Source organism: Neophocaena asiaeorientalis, unplaced genomic scaffold (genome assembly GCF_003031525.2).
Source record: "Neophocaena asiaeorientalis asiaeorientalis breed wild unplaced genomic scaffold, Neophocaena_asiaeorientalis_V1.1 scaffold24, whole genome shotgun sequence".
Classification (NCBI taxonomy): Eukaryota; Metazoa; Chordata; class Mammalia; order Artiodactyla; family Phocoenidae; genus Neophocaena; species Neophocaena asiaeorientalis.
Window position 1 is genome coordinate 4,866,141 of NW_020185317.1, and position 16,757 is coordinate 4,882,897.

Below are 16,757 nucleotides of genomic sequence, written 5' to 3' on the forward strand. Positions count from 1 at the left end.
AATTGATTAAAAGAACAAACTGGTGCAGCCCAAGTGTTCAAGTTTGAGTCAATAAATAATAGAGTGGTCAAATCCTGGATTGGAAGTGGCTTTGGGAATCAGCTATTTAGTTGACCTAGATATACTAGAGCATATGTTTATGCCCTACATATTTGGAATTAGAAAACCTGGGTTTGAGTCCATTCTGACAGTGACCAAAAATGTGATCCTAGGCAAATGATCTGATGGAAAAATATTGCATTTTTTTCCTCTGAGAGATCAGAGTAGTAATTCCCAGTGCTCCCTGCTCAGAGGAACTGCATATGTAAGACCACCTACATGATGCAGTTATAAAGCAGTGAGGCTTGTTTCTAGTATGGTTGGTATGGATCCAATCTCCTGGCTTTATAGTCACAGCTCCTATGAGAAATCCCTTTGAATTATTTGGAAGAAAAAAAGCACTTTATAAATCCAGCCTTCAACTGCAGTCAATCTAGCGCACTCCACAAAACCACAAAGGTCCATCACAACAGGTTTTATGCTCTACATTTTCCCTTCCAAGAATTCTTCATTCCCTTAATCGTGTCTTAAAGATACGATTTGCCAAATATCACAGCCTCACCGAGGATGAGCTAATAAGCTTTCCTCCCAGGGTAGAACCTTGGCTTAGGGCAGAGCATCAGACAGGTTTCTCAGCCCAGATATCACAGGAGCAAAGCTTTTGAGTTTAAGGATATTCTAATAAACCAAACAAGTAGGAGTTATTCTTCTCACCTTATAGAAATCCATAAAGGTTTTCCAAACTTCCTAGTTGAAACATTAGCTCGTTATAAATAAAAGCCCATTTCTTGATTATCCCTGGAATTTTGGCCAGAGTTGCAAACAATATTTCATGCAGTGACCTCCCTGAATAGTATTTACTAAGTCTGAATAGACTGAGCACAATGCTTCTAAACTCTTCTTAAGGAAAACAAATCAAATGGGAATAAATCTAAATCCCTGAACTCTTTTAGTACCTTGTCATCTTTGTGAATGTAAAATCGAAATCTTTACTTGGGTTTCTCTAGAGACAGAAATCTAAGTAAATCATCTTCTACTATAGAAAAACAACTGCCTACTTATCTCTCTTTGAATTTATTTCCTCTCATTTTCTGATTAATAACAAAATCATATGGTTATATCAGAATGATTTTATTTCTTCCTTTTCTTTTTTTTCCAAGTTTTCTGGAGCTGGATAATTTTATTTTAAGCTATTCTTTGAGCTCCCCCTGTTGACAGAATTTTAATATGACTCCTACGTACATTTAAAACAAACCACAGACTTGAATGCTATTTTACGAGCTACAGGAACAATTGAAAAGTCACACAATATATGACGTGGACTCAGAAGGATGAGCCTGGGGAATCAGGGGCTTGGCTAGGCAGTAGGGGTGACGAAAGGAAAGTCAGGAAAGAGTGGGGGAAGATCTGATGTTAACATGGGCTTCATAAATTAATGGGGCCAGGGATTGAAGTAACCAAACTTTAGGGAGAACAGGAAGCTAGGATGTTATAACCTCATTTTCGAATTTCAAACAGTAGCTGTCGCTTATCGCTTATCTGTGAGCACCTGAAGCAGGAGTTCACAGCCTGATAAGAACTTATTGGACAAATCCTCGTGCGGCATTTACTATATATCGGGCACTGTCTAAGAGCTTCACTGGCATTGATTTACGTAGCTCTTGCAGAAGTCTATGAAGTAGATACCATTAGTGTCATACTTATTTTGGCTAGGGAAACTGAGGCACAGAGTGGTACAGCAAAGATGATTCAAACCATAGCAGTCTGGCTCCCATGTCCATGCTCTTGGCCGCTGTGCTGTGCTCCCTCTGTAGTCATGAAACCTTCCCTTGGAGAGGCTGCCCTAGTTGGCCCTCCTCTTTGACCTCTGCTGCCCCTTTATCTCATCCCAGCCCGCCATTTGCTGAGATTCCTATAAGGGAGATTTTTTTTTTCTTTTTTTTTTAGGTTTATGGTATGAAATTTATTTTTCTGATTCTTTGAAAAGAAAATTTAAACGATATATAATTTTATGCTTCTGTACTTTTATTGTTGCCTAGTAGTACCTAATTTTTCTTTAAATGAAATACATGAGGCAAATAACTTGTGGGAGAAATTTGTTATCGTCTGGCAGCTCAATCTGAATGTTTTTTGTTTTTTGTTTTTTACATCTTTATTGGAGTATAATTGCTTTACAATGGTGTGTTAGTTTCTGCTTTATAACAAAGTGAATCAGTTATACATATACATATGTCCCAATATCTCTTCCCTCTTGCATCTCCCTCCCTCCCACCCTCCCATTCCCACCCCTCTAGGTGGTCACAAAGCACCGATAAGGGAGATCTTTGCAGGTTTGCGAACAGCATCTCATCCTTTCCTCTCTGTTCCAGCTGCTGCTGTCGTTGTCCTCACTTTACCCACCTGCTCAGAAATCACATAGTTACCTCGCACTGGAATCCTTACGAAGGGTAGAAGGAATTTAAACTAATGCTTCCTGAGAAAACGTTGACTTCTCCCTTATCTCCTGCGTGCATCGGTGCGGTGGTGGAAACAGCACTGCCCACAGCTCTGCCTCTTACAGGCAGCTGACCTTGCGCTAGCTGTTTTACCTCACTAACTCCTTAACTATAAAGTTTCATGTTAACCTGCACTTCATAGAGCTGTTGTGAGGACCACACGAGATGGCGTGTGTGAGAGTCAATTGCCGTGTGCTGTGCGGCTGTCTGCCATGGGCTTCCTGATCAGCCCTCCAGGCTGCCCCCTCTATAAAGAGCAGGTGGGGAAATGGCTCTAAAGGTGGTACCTGGCCTAGGATAAACCACTAATCCTTATCCTTCCTCTTCTGCCCACCTGCTAGGTGCTCTGCTGGAAACATTCCCTTTCAAGGGCCAGCGAGCATGGCTTTCTGGCTCCAGGTCCATGCAACCTCAGACCACCCCATATATAGGCCCCTTTTACAGGACTGCACATCTACCTGCTGCCCACCGCATCACCACACCCCACAGCTTAGGGTCCCTCAGTTCTATGTTTGTGGTTGTGAGAGCTTAGACTGAATACTCATTAAATGATCACAGACACACCATGACAGTTTCCCCAGGATTGCCAATCCAAACCTCCTTAGAATTGCAGCACCCCTTGTCTGTTTGACTCTGAGATTAGCCAGGAAGAGGTGACCTGTCAGGATGTGCATGGGCGCCTGGCTGTAGCATTGGGTGAAGGGAGGATGTTGACGTTGCCCTAGACTCATGTTGTCCCCAGAAGGCCAGGGAGAACAATGGCGCCACCTCCTTGGTTGGGGGCTGGTGAAGGGTGGAGCTCTGGGTCCCCCACCCCTGTTTCAATCAGTCAGCTCTATTTTAAATATTTTACAGATTGGGACCCAGGTGGGAAATTTACTTTTAAGAACATGTTCCAGGGTTCAAAAAGATTTGAAAACTGTTGGACTAGTCAATCTCTAAGTTCCTTTGACTGAGATTCTGTAATCCTCAGAAGTACAACAGAGGGTAGGGTCATTTTTTTCAAAATGAATTTGATTTTGAGAATCTGCTTGGAAATGAGGAATCTGTAGACACGCTATCTACAGATTCCCAGGAAGCAACCTTTCCCAGACGTCCTTAGAGCCAGCTAGAGAGTGATTGTTGAAGTGCAGAAATTGTTTGAACAGGGAGGCTGGAATTGCAGTGTCTCGAGTTTGCTCTGTCAGTAGGCTTTAACTGATAAATGACAGTTTTAGTCACAGACTGAGGTGTTAAGTAATTTTGTTTATGTGGTGGAAAGTCATGAAACACAAAGAAGCTATTAGTAAAGCCTGGGTGACTTGAGTTTCGTTTAACAAAATAGCCAGACAAATGTTCTTTCAAGGTTCAGTGTTCTCAAACACAGAGCCACCACTCACACTCCAACTAGCTTGAGCATTTTCACAGGAAGTTGATTTCCTTCTGAACTAGTTTAAGTAGTTGCAATGCTTTCTTAAGACAAACATTGGTACCAGAATAACACTAAAAATGTAGACTTTTTCTGCAACACCCTCCATACAATCCCCTTACATTATGGGCTGATAATTTGTTGTCACTTTACATTCATTTCCTATGATTCTGTGACTAAGGTCTGTCTCTCATGTGACTGTACCATTATTTCCCCTCTTACTGTTTCCCAGCATCTAGGCCAGTGGTCTCCACATGACAGGGACTCAACAAATACTCATTAAGCAAATGGATTATTGCAGTCGTTTTCTATTCCACATAGTTTTCCATGTGCGGCATTATCATAGAGTATGGCTTGTTAAGAGACGAGCAAGATAAACAATAAGGTCCTACTGTATAGCATAGGAAACTGTATTCAATATCTTGTAATAAACCATAATGGAAAAGAATATGAAAGAGAATATGTATATATATGTATTACTGGATCACTTTGCTATACACCAGAAACTAACACAACATTGTAAATTAGCTACACTTCAATTAAAAAAATACTAAAAAATAAAAAAGACGAGCAAGAAATTTAGATGAAAATCATCCTTATCCCAGTCATATTTTCTTAACAGAGGTTGTCTTTCAAGTCAAAATCCAAAAGCCATAGCCACTCGTTAACATATTCTAGGTTTTCAGGGTGTGCTGTTAGACACTGAGCAGAGGTAACATAAAAGAATATGGTGACATCTATACCTACCTTTCATCAGTTTGTGTATTTTTTTCCAGGCAGAGCCCTGGTCAGGTTGTTCAGCCAGTTTTCCAATTCCTTAGCAGATTATCCAGTGGGTACAATACAGTCAATCCAGTTATAATATAAATATCATAAATATGGATATTTTAAATCTCTAACCATCTCAGATGGTTAAAATGGCTTTAATACAGACATTAATGGTACATCTTATCTATGATATTTTGCCAGCGTGTAAGGAATGGACTCTGGGAACGTGAGATTGAATAGTGTCTCTGGCTTGGACTGCTCTGATAAAATAATAAAGACTGTGATTGATGCCATTCAAGCTTTGAAAATTAATGACACTCTCTTCTGTCAGAACTGCTTGTCTCCAGTCATGTGTATTGTCCGTCAGCTTCCTTGTTGGATTTCATTCTAAATGTGCCTCACAGTTGCATCAGGGGTTTTAAGTAAACATTAGAAATTAGTTTGAATCACTGAGAAAACCTCTCACCACCCACATTACAGTTTAATAAAGTAATATTTAACGTACAAAGTCTTCTTCCAAAGTTAATGGACAACCCCGTGTGTCATTGCTCTGTCTGTGGAGTCCTGCCATTTGGACAGTGAGCACACAACTGCCATAACCCAAATATCTGAGGGAATTATCCATAATGAATTATCTTATATATATATGTACACATTTAATCATATAAATTAAACAATAGAGGCTAGAATGGGGGAGGGATAGGACTCAGAAGGCTCCCTTTGGCTGCCCTCCAGCTGTGGCCCTCCCTACAGAGAAAGATGTCTGAGCGGTCGAGGCTATGTGCTCACCCAGAATTCCCAGCTGCAGAATTCCCAGCCCCAAAGACCTCAAGCCCACTTCCAGGGCTTGTACAGACCTCTTCCCCAGGTATGCTCTTTCAAGCACAGATGACACCATCAATGCAAACATTTCTAGGCACAAGGAGAGACCTAGGGGCCACACTAGTCCAAGAAAGCCCCTCCCAGAGGTGGAAGAGAGGGGGATGGGCCACGGTCCAGGATGGCCACGCTCTCCCCAGGCCAGCATGTTTGTGGCACTTTGAGGAATTAAAACCTGGCCAGTTAGGTCAGGTGAAAGCTTAGCTGTCAAGGCAGGAGACGAGACCATATTTTAACAGTTTGATCACTTGCTTTGTAACAGCTAAATAGTTAGACATACGGTATGTGGTCTCCATCTGTGTGCTTGCCTCAGGCTTCTAAATGTGCTGCCCAGGCTCGTGTCCCGTCCGCCACTGAACTCAGTGAGAATGGGAGCACCCCCCACCCCCCACCCCGTTAGTGAACGTGGACTTGTGGATTCTTCATTTGTCTCAGTGCTTTGCATAGCGTAAACACTTCCTCCCCATAGGGCAGTGGGATTTTTCTGTTGTTTAAAAAAATGTGGTTTTTGTTCACCTTGGTGCCTGAACATAGCCAACTACTTCACGTCATGCTCAATCAAAGGAAGAGCAATTTATTTATTTCAACATGTAAGGGGATGTCAGGGGAGGGGGCTGGCTGTTTGGCGTGTTTGGAGTAATTTTAGGGGTGGTCTAAGGGAATTTTCAAGAGGAATTTTCAGGATCATAACTTTCTACTAATCCAGTAAGAAGCAATCTCACCAGGTCAGTCTAAGTTACTCCAGGCAGAATAAGGTACCACAATGATCTAACCCAAGAGAGAGAGGAGTTTTTAATTTTCTATTTCCTTCTCAGGAACAAATTCTATTTTAATGTGCCTCATTATCACCAAAGTCTTCCCCCATGTAGTTGTTTTTCATATCATCATATTAGAACTATTTTTATTTTTTGAAATTTAATGCCGATGGATTCCAGCTTATTATCAACATATATTCAGCGGTAGATGTGCCTTTCCCTCAGGGCTGACTCAGCCACCCCCAACTGCACACTGACTTTTCTAACCTAGATAATTCCACTTCTGTTCATATGTTCCCCCAGGGCTTATTTTTAAAATCGTTTTGGCTTTCTGTATCATCTGTAAATTTTCCACATCCCTTTTGAGACGAAACACAATGTGGATACATCGCATTGAGAATAACTGCCTCATAAATTCCACCCGGGGTTTTTGTTAAAATGCAGAATCTGGTTCAGTAGGCCTGGGATGAGGCCAGAAATCCTGTTTTTCTAACAAGCTTTTAGATGATGACAGTACTGCTGGTCCTGGGCACATAGCAAGTTGCTGTCAGATTTCATCATGGAAAAACAGCAATTTCTGTCCCACTCCTTCCCACTCCAAACCCACTCCCCAGAGATGACCATTTTTTGAGCTATAAATATCATGCTAATATCATACTGTTACTTCCTGATTTTTTTATTTTATACACTTAACTCCTGAATTATTTCTATAAAAGATTAAGCTGTGGCTCTCTCTCTCTTTTTAAACTTTTTATTTTACATTGGAGAATAGTTGATTAACAATGTTGTGTTAGTTTCGGGTGTACAGCAAAGTGATTCAGTTATACATATAAATGTATCTATTCTTTCTCAAGTTCTTTTCCCATTTAGTTGTTACATAATTTTGAGCAGAGTTCGCTGCGCTATACAGTAGTACCTTGATGGTTACCCATTTTAAATTAAGCTATGGCTCTCTTATACCAGCTCTTCATACATATTAATTTCACCCATCTTCACAATATTATCATATACTGTGTTTTGGTTAGTTAATATATTCAGTGTTTACATTACTATGATTATATAAAAATTGTTAACAGCTGAACCATATAACATAGTATGATTGTATTTCCATTCTTGTATTATTTTAGTTTTCCCTGGATTTATTAGTTGCCTCAGATTTTTTATTTAATCAGTTTATTTTATGTAACTGTTACTAATGTAGCCCCAAACTTTCCTTCAGAACTTGAAAGGTCCTTAAAATATAGTCATACAAGTCCATCTGAATTTGTCTTTTTCTTTCTTTTTGGCAACATCCCTCTGGGAACCCTCCATCTCTTGCTCCAATCTGGGCCGATTGCCCTCTGATCCTGTTGCACAATCGTGTTTTGTTTTTTTGTTTTCTGGTTTTTATAAACTTACTCTCACCATCATCCTGGGGAATGAGTGCATCTCCTACTTTATTAGGTATTGAGACATTATTCTCAAAAAGTGATTGTACCAACTCCCATTAGAATGTATAAGAGTTACCATTGGGTTATGCCTTTGATAGTTCCTCTACTCCATTTCCTCTGTTCTCTTTCTGGAACTTCTGTTTGTTGTTTTGAGTTTGTTATTCTTTATTTGTTATCTTTTCTATCCTATTTTTTATTTCTTTGGGGGTTTTTTGTTTTTTTGTTTTTACTTTCTGGGACATTTCCTCAGCCCTACTTTCAGCTCTTCTATTGTTTTGTCTATTTCTCTTATTATATTTTTAATTGTTCATCATTCTTTTCTGAATGTTCCTTTTGGTAGTATACTATTCTCCTTTCATGGATGTAATGTATTGGTTACATCTGTAAGGATGTAACATCTGAAGTCTTTTAAACATCTTTAAGAACTTTTTAATGAACAAAATGTATATGTATATACAACTATATACTAAAGTATATAGAGAAATACAATGAACCTTCATTTTTACATCACCCAGCTTCAACAATAATTAACATTTTCCCTGTCTTAGTTAATCTATTTTCCCCATAAACACACACATTTTTCCTGGAGTACTTAAATTCCAGATAGTATAGCATCTTACTCATTGATATTTTGGTAGGTATCTCTTATCTAGAAGATAAAATTTTTTAAAAACCTAACCACAATACACTTATCACAAAAAAAACGAAAATAGCATTTACTTAAAATCTTTCCTTAATAAAACTCCATTATTTGTTCAAATTTCTCCACTATCTTGAAAAGATCTTCTTACAGCTGGTTTGTACAAATCAGTATCCAAGCAATGTTCACCCATTACAGTGGTTGATTCGCCCCTTTCCTATGCCATTTATTTGTTGAGCTAATGTATAAAACTGAGCCTGATATACTTTTTTTATTATAATATTTTTTATTATAGTTTTTTTAAACTTTTCGTTTGCTTTTTGCATTCTCTCTTTTTTTCTGAGTTCTTGGTTGTTGATTTTTGTATCTGCATTTCATGTGAGAGGCTTTGTCAAATGTTGGATGACCATTAGTTTACTGTTTAAGAGCACTAAAAAACTGGAAGTTCTGTGTGCATGGTAGGGATTTAGACTTAAGAGTGATTATTAGGACCTGGCTGTCTCACTGGGGGGTCCCTAAAGGTAGTATCTGTAAGTTGTTTCTCCCTTGGTCTGGTTATCTCCCGGATATCTCTCCTGGAGGTGTCAAGCAGAGACAGGGGCATGGGCTTCCCCTAGATTTGGCAGGATCCTCCCGCACAGTACCTCACCCTGCCCTCATCTTGGCCTTGTATCCAAAATGCAGAGAGCCTCTCTAGTTCCTCTGATACATCCGCTCCAGAGAGTAAACTTCCTGTCTCCCACCAGTGTCGGGGAATGTTGGGAACCTCGTTGCAAAGGGCTGGGGCTAGTAACTGCTCCTCCTGTTCAGCCCTCACTCCAGACTCAGGGGGCCCAGTGTTTCCAACCCCTGGTTCTGAGACACATTACCCCTACTGCCACCCTCGCTCCACACTCCCCTACCTCTCATTTTGAGACCTAGATTACAGCTTTATTTTCCTGGAAAGTAAATAAAACCCTAGCTATTACTTTACCGAAGTTTCTGGAAGGAGCTGGGGAAAGTACACGTTTTACACCTACCATGTTTAACCAGAAGGAAATCTTGCTTTTTTAAAAAAAACAAATCCATTATGACATTGACTTGTTTCTTTTATAGCTACACACATATGGCTTGCTTTTATTAATGGTTGGTAAGTCAAAAGGGCTAACTTCCAAAATTAAAAATAAGGAAAAACTTGTCTGAATTCAACTGATGAAAATATACTGGAATTGTAAAAACTAGAAATTATATTGTTTTGGAGACTTAAAATCATTCTGTTTGTGGAAATGAAGATTTCTCAAACTCTGTATATACTTTAAATAACCTTTTAAATAATAAGAAGGAATGTTCCATAATAGGAGGTGTTTGAGGGTATTTACTTTAAGAATTTACTAATGTTTATAAAAGCATGCCTAATAATAGATAACAACTATGTATTTGTAAGATAGCAATTTCTTTCTCCCCTTAGGGCTGTCACATGGTGACTGAGGAGCTTCATTCCATAACATTTGAGACACAGATCTGCCTCTACGGCCTCACCATAGATTTGGAGGTAGGTATTTCAAGGAATATCTACTATTTACTAGTAACATTTTCAGGAATTGGTCATCATTTGAAGATGAAAGCTCAGTATTTTCTAGGTTTTAGTACATTCCTTATTCATCATTTTTGTTTTAATTTAGGAAATCAGTATGTCAAATATTCACTGATTCGTCAACATATATTATTCTGGTTAAATATAAATGATAAAATCTCACAGTCATTATAATTCAAGACTTATTGAATAATTTGTTGCCCAGACTGTTTTTTTGTCTGTTTGTTTTCTGGGATTCCCTGAGTCATGGATACTCAGAGGAAAGCCTAAAGAGAAATAAGTATACTTGAACCATGTCATGTATGATATATTTTCAAAATTTTAACGTGTACGTAAAAATCCCTCAGAAGAAAGGTTTTTATAGTATAATGAGCAAAGACCAATGATAGGAACATTAACGGTACATTGTTTTGATCCTCTTGTAACTGTTACTATTGAACTCAAAAAAGGAATAAGGAAACTGGGGATTAAGTTGAACATGATTGACAATGAGCTCTTGAAGGCAGGACATTACACCTTTATCCCTCCATTACCTGTGCCTAGCACAATGCCTAGCACATAATAGATGCTCAACATTTGTTGAATAAATGAATGAGCGCATGAATGAACAAACGCAATTTCACATGATTGAATATGGTCCTATTTGTAGGATATGTTTTTTTAGAGTTCTGCCTTTGCTCTTTTATCTTAACGAATGTAAACATGTTTATAAAATTTTCCATGGATTCTTTCCTCATCTCTTTTCCTTAAATGTCTGTTTCCATGAGATATTAAGTTCCGCAGGTGGGTATTTCACTGTCTACAAGCAACCTAACTAACCTCCGTTAATGGGAAGGGACTAATGTAAGTTGGTTAGAGTCCCACACTAGTCTGTGAAGCCTGTTTATTCTGTAAGGTTGAAAACTTCAGCACGAAAGTACTAAGTTGGGTGCCATGACAACAGATGAGGCAGCTCTATCTCCCATAATGCTTTGTTTTCCAAGATCGCTTGCCTCTCCATCTTCTACAATTAAAACTCCCATATCTGATACTGACATTAATTAGATGTTAGATCATAATTTGAATATATTAATCCGTTCCAGAGATAAGTTTTAAATTAGATTCTTAATATAATTTATTAAGAGGAAATTTGCTAAGTCAATACAAGCTCTAATTAGTTACATTTTAGGCAGTACATGACATAAGAAAGTAAAAATACCTCCACAATGTCAAGGAAGATATTGGAGCTGACTGACCAAGCACTCTGAAAGGATTCCTATTTGTATAGCTCCTTTCCTCCCTGTACCTTGACTCATATATGCTCAGAAGGTTCCAGTGCCTTCATGAATCATTTTAGTGACCAAGGCAGTATAGACACCACTGCCTTGGAGGAGTGGGGTTGGCTTGAGATGACCCTTTAGGGAAGAGGGCCAAGTGTAAAATCAGTGTAAGGTACTACTACCTGTAATAACTGTGCTATTTTTCTTTTTAACCAGACCTGCTCATTACCTGTGGTGATGATTTCCAATGTCAGTCAGTTACCTAACGCTTGGGCATCCATCATTTGGTACAACGTGTCAACCAATGATTCCCAGGTACAGTCTCTTTCTATTCCTGTTTCTCCTCCTTTAATTCTATTTGATTTTTTTTATTGTTAACAAAACCCATCTGCCCCAAAAGATGTGTGTGTGTGTATGTGTGTGTGTGTGTGTGTGTATAAATTTTGACATGTCTTTGTGGATTGTTTATTCCAAAATTCCAATATATTCAGTTGTATGATTCCTCCCTCATGTCATATTTAAAGTAATATGTTCTGATGTACTTGGACCCTGAGAGAGTTCTGGCTAGCAGAAGTGACAGACAGGTATTCTTTATTTCTGACAGTCTGGTCAGCTCCCAACTCTGTACATCACAGAGAGTTCTAGGGCCATCCTGTGGCTCTGTTAACTAGGCTCTGGGGAGACTCCTCTCTCCAGAATTTGATGTCCGACTGTTGTGTTTACCTCCTCAACTACGTCTGGCCACACCTTATCCACACAGGCTCTTCCACAAAGGTAGAGAATTGGTTTCAAATAAGTGACTAGAATATTCATCAATCTCGCCTAACGACACTATACAAATTTTCAAGTTGATTATAGATTTATTCCATTCTAGGCTCAAATTGGGTTTTAATGCCATCTGGTGGTTATTTAAGATATGGAAGAAAAATTGGCCTCAAGTTTCAAAGCAAGCAGAGAATAGAAGCTCTTCTTAAAAGAAGGCCAAGGAAGGGTGTGGCAAAAAAGATGAGTCAGCATTTCCCCTTGCTCCCTCTTACAAAACCCCAGTGTGTTGTCCTGGAAACCACCAAGGTCTAGAGAAAATAGGTCAGATGTAAATATTTCTTCTTGATTCAAAGCAAGTGTTTCTTCCAAAGGGAAGAATTCTTTTACCTCAGGTCCTAGCAATAGGAATAGTCATGATGAGTCAGCTCCAAGTTCCTTCCCTTTTGTTTTAATGTGCCTAATAAGGAAACAGCATGGAAAATGACTCAGCCCTGTTCCTTCTCATCTTCTGGTGCCCCGGCCTCTGAGGGAGATTAACTGCAGAGAGGAACGCTGTACAGAGTGCCCTGTGCCTTACTTCCTCTCGGCCTGCAGTGAGAACAGAACTCACTAGAAAAGTTACCTGGTCTGTAAAGCCAAGAACAGCCAACACTTCTGAGATTTAACGTCATTCCCCATTAGGAGCTACACATTTGGAGCTTTTCATCCAATTCCAGGATGTAGGAAGGAAGATGGGATACTCTGTCCTCCAGCCTCAGAGTGCAGTGCTGCTACACTTAGCTTTCTTCAGCATCCTTCTTCTATAAGAAAGCCACCAAAGTTGTCACACTAACCGTCTCAGATTCTGCTCTAGTCTTGGATGAGGAATCTGGAGATGTATTTCATATACAGCTCCTAACACATAAATGCACAGCCTACATACAGAGTTCAGCAGAACAAGGAACTCTGGTTTCTCTTCCTAACTCTATTCTGCTTCAAAACCTAAGCTCCTAGACCTTGATTATGTTCTATGCTTTTTGGTCATTTGTCCAGACATAATCCTTAGGTTCAAGGAAAACTGCCCCTCTAGAAATTCTTTCTCTCCATTCCTCTCCTACCTATTTCTCACTCCTTCTTGGATGCTGTGTCCTCTTTTATTGCCACCTTCTGAAGTCTCTTGAATTGGTTCCTTTTCTTGCTGCCCAGCTTAGTTCAGGTTCGCCAAAGGCCTTCTCCCCATACTGCAATGGATTTCTTAATTCCTCCCCCCACCCTTCCTTTCTTAAAACATCTTTCTCGGCTTTAACACCTTCTGCTTTCCAGTAATCTGAGGTGAAGCCTTCTGTTCCACCACTGTTGACCCATTTTCTGGTACAAACAATCTTACTTGCAGTTGATCATACCAAAGATCCTCTTGTCTAGAGCAAAATAAGAAAAGACTATAGTCCTATCCATAAAACAGGAGTCCCAGGTTAATTATGATTCCTATTGTAGGGTCCCCTTCCTTAGCCTGGGACTTAACTGTCTTTCTGCTTTGGGATGCTTTGTCTGGTCAAGGTATAACTTGTACCAATCCATGATAAACCAATTAAATAACATGATATAGGTCTTGTTTAAGATTAATATTATTTCAGAAGAGAGTATTTGTCTAACTTGTTGAACAGTGTGTTGTCAGTACTTGGTTGATAGACTATAGTCTAGGGAAAGTTAAAGAGCTGCACAGTGATTCTTTCAAGGATAAGATAGAGCCATATATCATATTAGACTCAAAGAACAAGGGACTCTTTAGGAAAAGGCAAAATCAGTCTTACTATAAAAGCACAATAGAGATGAGACAATAGTTCTGTACTATTAACTTAGGCTGGCCTAAGGAGTTTAAATCAGGAATCCTATGTGTTGAACTACAGTGTGTTCAATGTGATTAATACATATAATCATCACTACAACTCTGTTTCAGAACTTGGTTTTCTTTAATAACCCTCCGTCTGCCACTTTGAGTCAACTCCTGGAAGTGATGAGCTGGCAGTTTTCATCATATGTTGGCCGAGGCCTGAACTCAGATCAACTCAATATGCTGGTCGAAAAACTTACAGGTAAGATCTGGTAGATGTGGAGAACTTGCCCCTGTTTTTGGTACTCAACCGTTCTAAAGAATGAGGGTGATATTACTATTAATAATAATAATGATCATCACAATTTATTGAGTGCCTACTACATCGCTGGGCATAGGGCTAAATGCTATAGTATCTTTCTCACAAAATTTCCGTAAGGCAGAATATTGAGGATAATTCTTCATTCTATCCATTTTATACATGGGGATACTTAAGTTCAGAGGTTAAGTGACTTGCCACAGCTAGTACATACTAGAGCCAAGATGCAGGCCAGGGCTGTCCAGTTGTAAAGCCCCTTCCTTTCCACTCCACACTCCAGCCTCCAGGGTGTTCTTATGCCATTTCCACTGAATGTACTGTGAAGCCTTAATGGTGCCTTGATCTTCATATTAATATTGCAATGGTCATTAACCAACTGGAAAACAGCTGATCCCAGGATCAGGAAATTTATTATAAATTTTAAACTATCCAGGTAATACTTAATTCTTCATATCGAGAAAATTTCCGCTTTGACCGATATTTCTAAAGTTTGCAAAATAGTCACTGGTGCTCCATGTAGTGACTACAGTGTAAGCTTTTTATAAAAGAATTTTAAAAGATGTGTATATTTTGACAAGTATGGAGTGAACACATTTGGCACCAAGAAAAGAGTTAAAATTGAATTTGTATACATTTCTAGTTAAAGCAGAGCCAAAGATGAATTTGAGCAGCAGTAGTAGAATCGTGTGTGATTTGGTTAAATTTGACTTACAAGTGATGCTGGGTCGCCCTTGTACTTACTATCCGATCAATTAGTGTTTAAATAAATTGGAAATATTACAAAATTTACTTAATGTAAATATCCTTTTTGATCCTTATTTAATTCATAAACCACAATAGTAGGCATTCAACAAATATTTGTTAATGAGTGAATAAACCTTTTAAATATATACAGTATAAATAGCAGCCATATCCTTTCGGGTCTTCATCAAATTTTTCTCATAATTTCCTTAAATTTTAGATAGAACCTCTTTTTTCATTGGGCTGGATCAAAACAGTCAGTGGTTCCTTATTGCCAAGTGGATCTCTAGTTCATTCTTTTCACGACAATATTCAAGACTTCTGGCATTCTGGCTTTCACAAATTCATTTTATAATGTTTATTTACCAACATTACGCTGCACTTACTTTCTCCTATATAAGCTGTGTTCATATCCACTACGTCTCATCTTACATTATTCTTGCTACTGGAGTGGCCTCTTCCTTCTCCTCTGACAATTTATATCCTATCCATTCATGGAGGTCTTGTTCTAGACACCCACCCACTTCCTAAGGCTATCTTTAGCTCCTCCATTGAAAAGAATTCTTTCCTAGATAAAAAAATTTCATGATATCTTTTATTTTTACTGTTTCTAGCATTAAATACACTGTAAACCCATAGCAGGTGCTTAGGAAATGCTTATCAGTGGTCGGGGGGGAGAGATCTAAATTGAGCACCAAATTGAGGAGTCTAATTGTTTAATAAAAATCTCATTCTTTTCTTTCATTTTAGTCCAGTCTAGCTACAGTGATGGTCATCTCACGTGGGCCAAGTTCTGCAAGGTACAAACAGGGGGAGGGGTAGCATCATTTAGATTTTTTTTTAGTATTCCTTTTTAAGCCTCCATATTATAATTTGGGATTTTGAGGATTTCCTGGATAAGGTTATTTTAAGAAGAAACTCGAAACTGTTTTTTCATTTGAAGGAAATATTTCATTGAAAAAAGGAACTTGAATTACCATACTAACATTACTATTGAAATAATCATTGTCCTAACATGTTTGTTTATTCCAATAGGAGCACTTACCTGGTAAATCATTTACCTTTTGGACATGGCTTGAAGCAATATTAGACCTAATTAAGAAACACATTCTTCCCCTTTGGATTGATGGGTGAGTTACAGCCTATATTTTCTATATGAACTCATTAGGTTCTTATGTTTATGCTGTCAATTTTTTTCCCTTTTTAAAAACATTGAAGTTTAGTTGATTTACAATATTGTGTTAGTTTCAGGTGTACAGCACAGTGATTCAGTTATACATACATATATATGTGTATATAATATTCCTTTTTAGATCCTTTTACCTTATAGGTTATTAAAAAGCATTGCGTATAGTTTCCTGTGCTATACAGTAGGTCCTTGTTGGTTATCTATTTTATATACAGTAGTGTGTATATGTTAATCCCAACATAAATCCTAATTTATCCCTCCCTCCAACCCCCATTCCCCTTTGGTAATCATTAGTTTGTTTTCTATGTCTGAGAGTCTGTTTCTGTTTTGTAAATAAATTCATTCGCATTATTTTTTAGATTCCACATATTAGTGATATCATATAATATTTGTCTTTCTCTGTCTGACTTCACTTAGTATGGTATCCCCTAGGTCCATCTATGTTGCTGCAAATGGCAATATTTCATTCTTTTTTATGGCTAAGCTTCCATTGTGTATTTATACTACATCTTCTTAAGCCAATTATCAGTTGATGGACACTTAGGTTGCTTCCATACCTTGCCTGTTGTAAATAGGGCTGCTATGAACATTAATAATAAATGCTGGAGAGGGTGTGGAGAAACGGGAACCCTTGTACACTATTGGTAGGAATGTAAATTGGTGCAGCCACTATGGAGAACAGTACAG

General features: G+C 38.5%; 1 protein-coding gene across 2 annotated transcripts in view; it reads left to right on the top strand.

Moving 5' to 3' along the window:
- Positions 1-16,757, top strand: part of STAT4 (signal transducer and activator of transcription 4) — an 87,117-nt gene that overhangs the window by 65,443 nt on the left and 4,917 nt on the right. For both annotated transcript variants that reach the window (XM_024733664.1, XM_024733665.1), the window contains exons 15-19: positions 9,862-9,945; positions 11,463-11,561; positions 13,948-14,083; positions 15,632-15,681; positions 15,917-16,011. In XM_024733664.1, coding sequence (XP_024589432.1) covers positions 9,862-9,945; positions 11,463-11,561; positions 13,948-14,083; positions 15,632-15,681; positions 15,917-16,011 — 464 coding nt within the window. The remainder of the gene's footprint in view (positions 1-9,861; positions 9,946-11,462; positions 11,562-13,947; positions 14,084-15,631; positions 15,682-15,916; positions 16,012-16,757) is intronic.